Source organism: Adiantum capillus-veneris, chromosome 9 (genome assembly GCF_014529385.1).
Source record: "Adiantum capillus-veneris isolate H3 chromosome 9, ASM1452938v2, whole genome shotgun sequence".
NCBI classification, from domain to species: Eukaryota; Viridiplantae; Streptophyta; class Polypodiopsida; order Polypodiales; family Pteridaceae; genus Adiantum; species Adiantum capillus-veneris.
This window is the reverse complement of record NC_140939.1, coordinates 116,656,920-116,669,619: the sequence shown is the minus strand read 5'-3', so window position 1 is coordinate 116,669,619 and position 12,700 is coordinate 116,656,920. Positions and strand designations below refer to the sequence as shown.

At 43.2% G+C, this 12,700-nt stretch overlaps 1 protein-coding gene across 3 annotated transcripts in view; it reads right to left on the bottom strand.

The window, feature by feature from the left end:
• LOC147451044 (beta-carotene isomerase D27, chloroplastic-like) overlaps positions 1-12,168 on the bottom strand; it is a 52,946-nt gene extending 40,778 nt beyond the window's left edge. For 2 of the 3 annotated variants that reach the window (XM_086519992.1, XM_086519990.1), the window contains exon 1: positions 11,890-12,168. In XM_086519992.1, coding sequence (XP_086376118.1) covers positions 11,890-12,130 — 241 coding nt within the window. In that variant the 5' untranslated portion in view covers positions 12,131-12,168. The remainder of the gene's footprint in view (positions 1-11,889) is intronic. The other variant, XM_086519991.1, reaches the window with a different exon arrangement.
• Between the last annotated feature and the right edge of the window lie 532 nt (positions 12,169-12,700).

Sequence of the window (12,700 nt, the reverse complement as noted above, 5' to 3'; positions counted from 1 at the left end):
GTGCACAAGTATTGTGACTTGGGTAGACCACCAATGCATTGACTGAATTTCATTCTGAACTTTAAAGGAATAATTCTCCGCAAAGTCAATAAAAGATACTACAACGTTGCTAGGGAAATTTTGCAAACAGTCCTTGAATTGTTGGGCTTGCCAACGGAAGACAAAGTTGTGCCTGATGAAGCCTGTCAGATGGGCTGAAAATAGGCTAAGAAAAGTCCCACTTTTCATCCGTTGCACAATCAAGTCCTCCTTTCTCTTCTTCTCACTCCCACCTTCGTGAACTTCTCCTGTTCCAACCTCCATGAAAACCTTCACAGACACCTCCTTCCTATCCTCTGCTATCTCATCGGGACAAAATGTCAACCTCCGTACTCCACATTGTGAGCAATCCACCATCAAGCATTTCTTTGCATGGTATTCACAATTTGGAGGCTTTGGGCACATGATGGATTCCCACATACCGGTGATGTGCCGACACACTGCTTGGTTTGCAAAACACGTTCCTCTCTCATCACCTCTGCAACAAACGGAGCAAGTGCAAAGGTGACCTTTCCCGTGGTGCCCAAACTTGTTCTGCCGCATTTGATTAAGGGCCTCTTTGAAATAGAGCATCTACACATGAACCACACAGCAGCAAGTATTTCTGTCCTTCAACTTCCGTACAAAGTATGGCTTCAATGTCTCAAAGCATCTAAGAGACACTACCACTGTTGGGTGAGCCTTCTTGAATCTTTGGTACAGCTCAACCTATGGCACAAAAAACAAAACGATTCAGAAAAAAACCAACTTCATGGTACTGGTAAAATTCCACTACTGTAGTAGTGCCAAAACTGGCTTTAGACAGTTCCAAATATGGCACCGTAGATTTGGTACTGTCGGTAGGCTTTGGTACTCTATAGATATTATTTGGTACTCTACATATAGGCTTTGGTACTATCAAAAGTGTGGGGTACCCTGTAAATAGACTTTGGTCCTATAGTGGTAGGTTTTGGTACTCTACAGATAGGATCTAGTACTCTTCAGAGAGAATTTGGTACTCCACAGATAGTCTTTGGTGGTATCCGATGAGTTTGGTACTCTACATATAGGCTTTGGTACTATCAGAAGTGTGGGGTACCCTGTAAATAGACTTTGGTCCTATAGTGATAGGCTTTGGTACTCTACAGATAGGATCTGGTACTCTTCAGAGAGGATTTGGTACTCTACAGATAGTCTTTGGTGGTATCCGATGACTTTGGTACTCTGTAAATAGACTTTGATTCTCTATACATAGGCATTGGTACTGGATAAATAGGTTTTGGTACTCTGTCGAGAGGGTTTGAAACTCTATGGATAGGCTTTGGCACTCGATCGCTAGGATTTTGTACTCGATATACCAGATTTGGTACTCTACAGATCTGAGTTGGTACTCCATAGAAAGGCTTTGGTACTCGATATACCGGATTTGGTACTCTACATATGTGCTTTGGTACTCCATAGATAGCCTTTGGTACTCGATAGATAGTATTTGGTACTCTACATATAGGCTTTGGTACTATCAGAAGTGTGGGGTAGCCTGTAAATAGACTTTGGTCCTATAGTGATAGGCTTTGGTACTCTACAGAGAATATTTGGTACTCTACAGATAGTCTTTGGTGGTATCCGATGAGTTTGGTACTCTGTAAATAGTTTTTGGTTCTCTATACATAGGCATTGGTACTGGATAACTAGGTATTGGTACTCTATCGAGAGGGTTTGAAACTCTATGGATAGGCTTTGGCACTCGATAGCTAGGATTTTGTACTCGATATACCGGATTTGGTACTCTACAGATCTGCTTTGATACTCCATACATAGACTTTGGTACTCGATACAGGTACTCTATAGATGTGCTTTGGTACTCCATAGATAGCCTTTGGTACTCGATAGACAGGATTTGGTACTCTACATATAGGCTTTGTACTATCAGAAGTGTGGGGTACCCTGTAAATAGATCCTGGTCCTATAGTGATAGGATTTGGTACTCTACAGAGAGGCTTTGGTGGTATCCGTTGAGTTTGGTACTCTATAAATAGACTTTGGTTCTCTATACATAGGCATTGGTACTGGATAATTAGGTTTTGGTACTCTATAGAGAGGGTTTTAAACTCTATGGATAGGCTTTGGCACTCGATAGCTAGGATTTGGTACTTTATAGATATTCTTTGGTACTGTAAACACCCTCTGCCGTACAGCAGACTACCAAATTTGATACTGTCTGGATCAAATAAGCCTTAAGTAGCACCAAACAAGATGTACAATTACTAGAAGTTGTTGGTACCTGAGATTCGTCGAGTAGATGTATAGGATGTTTGACGATGCTTTTCCTTCCAATTCTCATCTTGCATATGTCTTTCTTGTTGGGTGAAACTCTGCTCTCGGATGTCCAAAAGGCATATACCAAATCTCTTGTTTCATTGGCAATAACGGTTCCTCGTGGCAATTGTCTCTCACAAGCACTCAATGGCAACACTTCATCTTCATCTTCATCTTTATTCTCTAGCCGTGAGCTTGCTGCAGCTATATTCCTTCGATGGATCCCTAGGATACTAGCCATTCTGGATTGGTTTACTGATTGTGAGTTTGTACTATTGTTCAGAATCATTGCCAAAGAGCTTCTCTTTACAAAAAGTTCACTTGCTGAATGAGGGACCTTGATTTGAGTCAAAGTGTTGCGCACACCCGATACAACAGTGTCTTTGACTTTGCTGAAATTTGATGGTTGCAGTAAGGAAAATGTTTGGTGGTCCAGAGTTGCCTGAATATTTCCTTCTCCTCATTCTTTGCAATCCCTACTGTTTGCTTGCGCCAACATCGAGCCACCGCTGCACAAATGTTCTTTCTTGACCTGGCTTCCGGTAATCCAAGAGCAGACGTAGGATGTCTTTCCTTGCTTCTCTGTGCACGTTTCTTTGCAGCCCAATAATCACGAAGAAAAGCCTGATTACTGGTACATACAGCTGGAATACTAGTGCTAATGGAATTGATGTGCATCTGTTGAACATTGCTTGTGCCACCTTGTACCTCGTCAAAAGAGAGGAACTGTGCGTCACCTTCCATCTCGTCGATAGAGAGGAGCTATGCATCACCTTCTACCTCGTTGAAAGAGAGGTCCTGAGCATCACCTTCTATCTCATCGAAAGAAAGGTCCTGAGCATCACCAAGCCAGTAATCTCTTGCGCTACTATCCATTTGTGTGTGTATATATATATATATATATATATATATATATATATATATATATATATATATATATATATATAGAGAGAGAGAGAGAGAGAGAGAGAGAGAGAGAGAGAGAGCTCGAGAACACAACAGCTCGGTGGCTATGGAGGCGGCAAGGAAGGCGAGAAGGTTCAAAACTGAGAGACACACACAGGGAGAGGGACGTGAGAGGGAGGGAGGGAGAGAGAGAGAGAGAGGTGCTGGAGTGAAAGCTCCCAACCGTAACCCCACCCCCCGGCCCCACCGTCACCCCCCACCTCTTCTTAGGATTGCATGCTTCTAAAGTTAAAAAAACGTCCACTTAAAAAAGAAGTTTATTTGCCCTCCCCAATTCCAAAAAAATGCCCATGGTTTTTACACACAAGAATCACCAAGCATATGTTGTGTCAAGGACACTCCTTTTGTACCACCAAACCATGCTTTGACCCTAAGTATAGAAGCAACAGAAGAAGTAGCAGAATATGTTCACACCAACTTATGGGACCCCGTCTGATGGGGCCCAAGTGACCCAAAGACATTAAAGTAAAGCAAGCCCACACACACACTCAATTGCGTGGGAAATTGATCACATGGCTCAGTGTATGGACTGCTGCAATTTACGCTGACTTGTTGACGTGGCAACCTATACCGATTTTCGCATTTTGCGCTGATGGCATGGTAGCTATACGGATTTCTGCAAAAGGTGCTGGCAGCTTTTGGCGCTTTTGGGACCAGATGCTTTTGAGTTTCAAGCTTTTCATGTAACTGCTTTTCATAGGCCAAGGGCCTTTAAATATGTGCAAAGGGCTCGATCTCTGGCACTCTTCCAGGTGAGAGTGCAGAGCGCGTGTACCGGCATTGTACTGAGTTCAAGTAATATAAAGAAATACCAAAAGGGGTGCCAAGGTTTGGGGCCAGTACTCGCTAGGGTGGAATTCCGCCACTCCGTGTCGCGTGTGCTCTCTCACACTCTTTCAGTTCAGTTGTTGTTGAAGTGCTAAAAGTCTGATCAGTCTGTTCTTTTCTGTTGGCACAGGATGCCCGTGTCGTGACAGCCCTCCTAATCCAGCCGGTATAGTCATGCCACATCATCATTTTGTGAAAGATGGGCGAACATCTTGTCTAATTTCATTTTCACATAGTGTACTTGAGGAGCAAGAAGAATGTGATTGCAGATGCTTTGTCTTGCAAGCCATAGATAATCGTTGTCAAAGCTATGCATCATCACAACTTCGATGAGATGCGTAGAAAGCAAGCCATTAGCATGTCGCTTCACGCCTTATCAAAAACAAGTCCAAATCCTTTTTGTCTCTTCCGTACGTGCGTGAGACAAAAAAGAAGCAAGCGACGTGTCAGTTACACATACAGCTTTGCCTTTAAAACGTCCATGCCCCGATCCGCGGCTAGGGGCGTCTTCTTGTTGTCTAGCCTCAGTCATCGTAGGTTGTTTTAATTGACTTTATTTTTGTATTTTGGATTCTTTTGGCTTTTTGACGTTTTGTCGAGACATGCTACGGATCCAAACTTTTGTGAGGTATCGAACAGGTACTAAGTGCAAGAAAGGTATTTGATGAGGAAGACCATGTTCTGTATTACACAAGGTTTGAGACAAAAGGTGTTGATGGAGTGTTATACTTGTCCTTTTTTTTTGGCATAGGAAAATAGAGGCGACACTCAAAACAGTTGAGAGTTACTTGTATTGGGCTAAACTCGAGAAGGCCATGGATAAGTTTGTGCGCACTTGTTTGGTATGTCACTCCTATAGCCTTTGCCTATTGCAAATCAACCATGGGAGAGTATAGCTATGGATTTCATATTTATCTTCCCAAGACTCGGGGTGGGCATAAAGGCATATGGATTATTTGGATAGATTCAACAAGTAGGCTCACTTTCTACCAGTGAAAAAAACAATGAAAGCCAATCATTTTGCAAAGATGTTTGTATCGCACGTTTTTCGGCCACATGGGATGCCTAAGTTTATAGTTTCAGATAAAGCCCCCCAATTTACGAGTTTGTTTTGGAAAGCACTGTGTGAGAATGTGGTACATTACTCAAATTTTCTTTGTTGTTTTATCTACAAACCAATAGGCGGTGAGAGATTACCAACTCAATGGTATTTCACTTGTCGAAGTGCTATGTCTTTGAAAATAAGTCTCAGTGGGAGAAAGTCTTTCCATTGAAGGAATTTGCTTACAACAACACTATTCATACATCGATAGAAAAGGCACCATTTGAAATTGTCGAGAGTGGCAACAAGGTTCCTCATATCTTGTGCACCAAGGACAAAGATTTTTCAGGCACATCTTACTTGGTTGGCCTAAAGTGAGGCCTCACGATGCTCCTTACCTAAAATGAGGCCTCAGGAGTCAGGATGCTCCACGTAAATTGAATACCTGCCATCGATAACATCCACCATCCTACGCTGCTCATGCAAACCAAGGTTTAGGGAAGGGGGGGGTGTTATATATTTGGAACTATTGTATTTACTTGGTTGGACTAAGATGTTTCCTAACATGATGCCATAGGATGCTCTACGTAAACTGAATATATGCCGTTGATAACATCCACCATCATATGCTACTCATGCTGCTCCATGTTTTTACTAAATTACTACGTTGATAACAGCCCGCCAACAACTTCTCCTACTTTTCGTGCACCAACATTGATGTTTACAAATCATCCGTTTAGCCAATCATCGATGCCAAAGCGCAAACAAACCAGCGAGTACATCAGCACTTGCAGTACAATTGCAGTCTCCGCACAGCCCTTCAACGACACAACAATCCAACTAAACAGTTGCATTGACTGTCGAGTGCATCAAAAGCTTTTAAAGGCTGGTCTGCAGAGTTGAACGCAGCAGTCGACACTATTGCAAAATTCGCAAAAGAGATGATGATAGAGATTGTAGTAGACAGGATCGACACACTGATGGAGATCAAGGAAGACATGATCAAAGGCGAAGAGACCATGACAGAAGAAGATGGAAGGGATTGTAACCACAGGGATGGTGATCGAAGGACTCAAAGAGCATGATGATTGCACGGATAGATACAATGGATATGTTGGCAGTGACGATGATGAACGCACCATATACCATACCGAAGCAAGAGGGTTCAAGATTATAGAAACCCTAGCTCTTCAAAAGAGCATCAATCGCAGAAACTTGAGTTGTGCAATTTTTACCGAGGTGAGAATTCAAGTGTCATGTATTATGGATGCTTTGTGTAGCTTGGTAGCTTCGTGATCGAAAGGAAGGGATTGTGCATGTGTCGCAAATAGGCACACTATGATTGCTAATGTAAAAGATGTTGTGAAGAGAGATCAAAGGGTATAGGCTAAGATTGTTTCTATGACTAGGAACAAAATTAGCCTTTCCATGAGGGATGTGGACAAAAGACGCTGCTGATGAAAAGAAGCTCTTTGGATGAGGAACCTAATCCCTTTAGTGTGAATCGACCTTCAACAAGTCACATGTATGACATGTGGAAGAACGATGCATTTGGTGAGGCACCCACATTTGGCCAATGGTCAAAGCTATCAATATAGGAGCAAGGACAAAATCTTCCCATTTACAAGCTGAAAAATGATCTCGTTAGAGCAATCTTGAGAACTAGGTTTTAGTTGTGATGGGGAAAACTGGTTCAATGAAAACAACACAAGTTACACAATAACTAGCAGAAGCAAGGTACACGACAAACAGACAGATTGGCTCCACAGAACCTCGAAGAGTGGCCACAATGTCTATAGCGAAGAGGGTTGGTCACAATTAGGTATGAGGATTGCACAAGGCCTAAGATAGTAGTCACATACATGAAAAATGGAACGCTTCTAAGCGAAGTGCTTGTGGATCGCTAGCTCTCAGTGTATTTTTTTATCGTGTTGTAGACAAGGCAACTTAGAGAGACATAGAGGGATGGAACATAGTTGCCATGTACCTAACACCTTTGTATTTATTTTGTCACAAACTACTGACGTATCAAGCCACAAAAGATCCAGTAGGTTAGGGCTTCCTGAGCCTAACCCTAGCCAACTTGCAGATCATGCTCGAGGGGACTAAACCCTAGAAGCTATAGAAGAAGAAGAGATTCTCACCAACTTGCAGTTCCTCGTCGAGAGGCCCAATTATTAAAAGAGTTTTACCAACCCCCGTCCGATGGGCCCAACTGACCCACACACACACACACAGAAGATAATCATGTAGTTGTTGATGACGTGGCAGGACTGTGCTAACATTTTGAAGATCACACTGACATGTTGACGTGGCACTGTACAAATGGCCCGTGATTTCTGCTGACAAGCTGACGTGGCACTGTAGGCACTACCGCATTTTGCGTTGCTAGCTACTAATGTAGCCGCAGAGTGTACGGATTCCCTGAATTTGCGCTAATAGCTTTTGGAGACCATATGCTTTTGAGTTTGAAATCTTTTCATGTAAACTGCTTTTCATGGCCATGCGACCCTTAAATATGTGCCAAGGCCTCATACTCTGGCATGCTCCCGCGCAGCATAACCGCGAAACGCGGTTCAACAGGCATGAAACGCGAAACGGGTGAAACGGCCGAAACGTTTCGCCTGCAAGGTGAAACGCTTGAAATGAAAAATTGCCTTTAGAGAATTTAGCCATTAAATAGTTATTTATTTATTATGTATATGCTATTTCAACGTTAACATAGCATGTGTCTCTACTCACTGCACTGTGAACACATATTTTGTCGGTACATAACTCTATATATACACAAAATTGGCGTTTCGGTCAAACATTTTAGAGCCCAAGGTGAAACGTTTCGGTGTGAAACGCCACGTTTCGAGGTGAAACGTTTCGGGTCTGAAACGTTTCACGGTTACGCTACTCCCGCGTGGAGAAGCAAAGCAGAGAGTACTAGCGTTGTACTGTGTTGAAGCAATATAAAAAGAAATACCGAAAGGGACACCATGGTTTGGGGCCAGTGCTCTCTTGGGATGGAACTCTACCACTCCTTGTCTCGTGTGCCATGCATCTCTTTTAGTTCAGTTGTTTTGAAGTGCCTAAGGCTGTTCAGTCTGTTCTTTTCCATTGGCACGTGGTGCCCTCCCGTTACAGTGGTATTAGAGCTTCAGTCATATGCTTTTTTGGAAGCATACTGGTCTTTCCAAAGAGCAAACACAGCAAGATGGCGCTTCGAGATTTCACAAGAAATCATTTTTCCGTTTTCAAGAGAGAAAGGCCCAAGGCAATTTCTGCATCAGTTCGACAATATCTATGCCCTGAGGAGATACTCAGAAGAATCAAAGATCTTTTGAGCCACCACTTTCCTCAGAGACAGAGCCATGCAGTGATGGATGTCTTTAGCTACCAAGCCGCACACTCCAAGAACTAGGCAAGCTTTCAAGAAAAGTTTTGCCTAAAGTTACATGACATTTGACATCTTCCTTCGGAGCGCAACTTCTGGCAGAGTGGGGTATCTTGAAATGCTTGCCATAGAAACCCTAGCAAATTACAATTTGAAATTTCTCGACATCTCTCATCAGGTCTCTCCTTGCGCCGATAACCTTGGAGGCCAAGTGTGGTTGCTATATCATTGGACTGCCATCATTGCTATGGGAATATTGTCTGTCAAAGTGAGCTCCGACCATTCAAGAGCTTATGGACCATGCTACGGTCCACTACAACCTTATGGAAGGAGCCTAACCCTAATTTTGGAGCAAGTCTCAAGATGGAAAACCAGTCGTTTTTTCGAGCTTGACTGACCAAGATGCAACGTGAAAGCTTTTTAAGTTTGATTTAGATAGTTTTGAGTCTGTTTGAGAGATTGTTTCAGAATATTGTTTGAATGGATGCTATTTGCTTTGAACCTATCTTGGTGACGATTTGAGAATGTTGGACTCTGGCCTTAATACTGGTTTCGAATTACTCCCGAGAGGAGTACTGAAGACAAGAATTGACGATTGTTTGAAACTAAAACTGTTTGAAACCTCGGAACAACGCAGCCTAGTATTTAAGAAGCGTTTCGTTGTATGCTAGAGAACCTCGGAACAACATAGACCTGGTGTATGGGGAGCGTTTCGATGTATGTTGGAGCCTACATGAAGTGAGTATCCATTGTTTCGTAGGCGTGATCGAGGGCAATTACTCTTCTCTTTTATCTTTTGCAATCTGATGCATCGCATCATCTAGTTTTATAGGATTACGCCCACGCACCCACACCCGCATGTCGCAGGGGTTGAGCCATAGCAGGCATGCTTAAAGCTCCTTGCCTTTACCACTAGGCCAACTCCCCTTGACACCATTACTCTTCTCTTAAGGAGCGGGTATGTTACAAAGTGATGACATGGCATGGCCATACTGACCACAAGAAAAGAGCAATGGTCGCACTAGAGTCTAACCAAATCGACGAGCGTAGTAGGAATCACAACGCAAAATGTGTCGCATTTTATATGGTACTAACATGGTATTTTGTAAAGTCGTTGACGTGGAAATTGAACGCAAGGCCTACTTTTTGGGACAATTATTGAAAGCATCAACTTTCTGTGGTGCCAAAGCTTTTGAGCGCCAGCTTTTCTATCACTTGCTTTCGGCTTGCGTGCCTTAAAAGGATGCCCTATAGTCACTTCTGGCAGAGCCAGCCCACAGTTGCAAGGTTGCAGAGTGACTCCCCAATAGTTGTATCTGTGATCATCGATAAAGAAAGTACCATGTGGGGAGTCTACGGGCCCATGTACCTAGGCAGAGAAGTACAATCTACCATGTAAACTTCAGTGCTCTTTTCAATTGAAGTGTTTGCACTTTTCAGTTTGATTCAATGCCTCGCTAGTGGCTTGCTAATTACAAAGTAATTATCGCTAACTCGAAAAGTGGTCCTTGTAACAAACTGTTGACGTGTCAAAGCCCTGAAGAAGGGAGCCAACTTGCAAATGTCGGCCGAGGAGCCTAAACCCTAAGAAGAACAAGTAACAAAAGAAGAAGTCCTACCAGCTTATGGGGACCCCGTCCAATGGGGCCCCAAGTCACATAAAGGATTAAAATAAAGCTTGACTCTCACACACACACAAAAGACTTCCACAAACTGATGACGTGGCAGATTTTCGAAAATTGCACTGACGTGATGACGTGGCGGGTTGGATTTCCGCGTTTTGCGCTGACTGCTGTACGGACTTCCGTGATTTACACTGGCAACGTTTTGGCATTGCTTTTGGACCAGAAGCTTTTGAGTTTGAAAGCTTTTCATGTAAACTGCTTTTCATAGGCCAAGGGCCTTTAAATATGTGCTAAGGGCTCATTCTCTGGCACGCTTCAGTGAGAAGGTGCAAAGCGTGAGTACCGGCATTGTATTGTGTTGATGCAATATAAAGAAATACCGAAAGGGCCCCAAGGTTTGGGGCCAATACGCTCTGGGGCGGAATTCTGCCACTTCGTGTCGAGTGTGCTCTCTCTCTCTCTTTCAGTTCAATTGTTATTGAAGTGCTAAAAGTCTGTTCAATCTGTTCTTTTCTATTGGCACGTGGTGCCCGTCTTGTGACAGTCCTAATCATGTAAATTCCATATTTGGACAATGACTTTTGTAACATTAGACTTTGCCCAAATCAATTCTTAACCAAAAGGTGATTCGTTTTTCTTACCTACAAGATTGCTTACCCCTCGTATTTTTGGTCAAATGAAACCTATATTCCTATGTCAAGATGAAATAGAAAATCTTCGGGATCGCTGATGAGTCCTTTTCAAGGAAACAAAATGAATCTAAAAGACGAACATGTTATCTTTGAACAAATATATGAGTGCCTATAGCCCCTTGGCCACTTAGCGTAAATAGATCCCTTTCTCGAAAGGTTAGCGTCTCCTAACCAATAGGACCCTCGGGCAGATTTGTGGGCTATCTTAAGTGATCACTACTGTTAGGCTGTTAAGGAGATTGCACCACACCCATATTGGTGTCGATTGGTAGTATGGGACACCAACCATCCTAGTATTGCATGTCATCCCTTCTAAAAAAGGTTGAAGGGTGAGCATATACCTTGTATGGAACACGAACCATCCTAGTATTGCATGCCATCCCTTCTAAGAAAGGCTCGAGGGTGAGCATATAGCTTGTATGGCTAGAAAGTGAGCTTGGCTTCTTAAGCTTGTTCTCTCTAGTTGTTTAAAAGTATGTCTCATGTCAGGACACGTATGTGCAAGATGGACTTGGGAAGGAGCCACACACCACCACTGTGTGGTAGTGGGTAGAACATACATCTCCCTCCGGGCTCCTCTTGCCGTTGCTTTTGATTCTCTCTAGTAGATGAGAAAACCCAAAGCCGCCCAATAGTAGTTTGCATGACAAAAAACATTTTCATACTATACAAAAACTCAATCATACTTAAGGGCATCGCGGAAATGGAATCAAGAGTGGAAATTCAGAAGGAAAAATGTTGGAGTCTCTAGAAATTACTGAAACCTCTCTCTCTCTCTCTCTCTCTCTCTCTCTCTCTCTCTCTTCCTACAACGCTAAAACTCTCTTCTTCTTCTTCTTCTTCTCCTCCTCATCCTCCTCCTCCTCACGGGCAGCACGGCTTAAGCATTACAAGTCTCTCTCTCTCTCTCTCTCTCTCTCTCTCTCTCTCTCTCTCTCTCTCTCTCTCTCTCTCTCTCTCTCTCTCTCTCTCTCACACACACACACACACGCACACAACAGTACGCACTCCATTATATACCTGTAACGTTCGCCATTTTTCTTGCAAAGAGGCTCATAAATGCTCTGTCAAAGAAACTGTCTTTGTACTTGGTCTTCTGCCCCATGGGAGCGGGCTCTCCCGAGGGCTCTGCTATTCCACAAATGATAGACTTGGCAGGACATGCAAAGAAGCTCCGTCTCCTACTGGAACGGAGCTCTCCATGGCTTGTGTTGGCAAGGGATAGGAAGGCAGAGGAAGGTGACAGGAGGGTAGAATCCATTCGATTAGCTCAGGCAATTTGAGAAAGAACGTGGACTTTCTCTGCGGCATTCAAATTCTATCTGGCCTTTATTTTATTTTTTTATTTTTATTTTTTTTTAAGAGTACAAAAACTTTGAACACACGCACACACCCTATGTACAACGGCCTCACAGGTAGGGCGAGAGGCATCTCAGCACACGCACACACCCGCATATGGGAACGGTCCCTAAGGACTTGGAACATGACTCTACCAATTGAGCTAGCACCCGTTGACTATCTGGCCTTTATTGGCATTGCCGTTAAGGCAAGGGCTGTGCCATGTCAAAGAGGTTTGTCCCACAAGGTCGTTTACTTTGGTCGATGTGTGCATAGAAAAAAGCAATCCAACAAAGGACAATCCAGATACTAACTTTAAGTTCACACAGCACGGTCCACAATTTTAAAAAATATAACAAAGAAAAAAAGAGATTGGCCAAGCAAAAAATCATTACACGCCTTCTATCTTCAAAACGATAGCTCTATGCATGCATTCCACAAAGGCTTCACACGGCACTTTTTAACCTGGGGGATTCACTAGCAGTACTAAGGA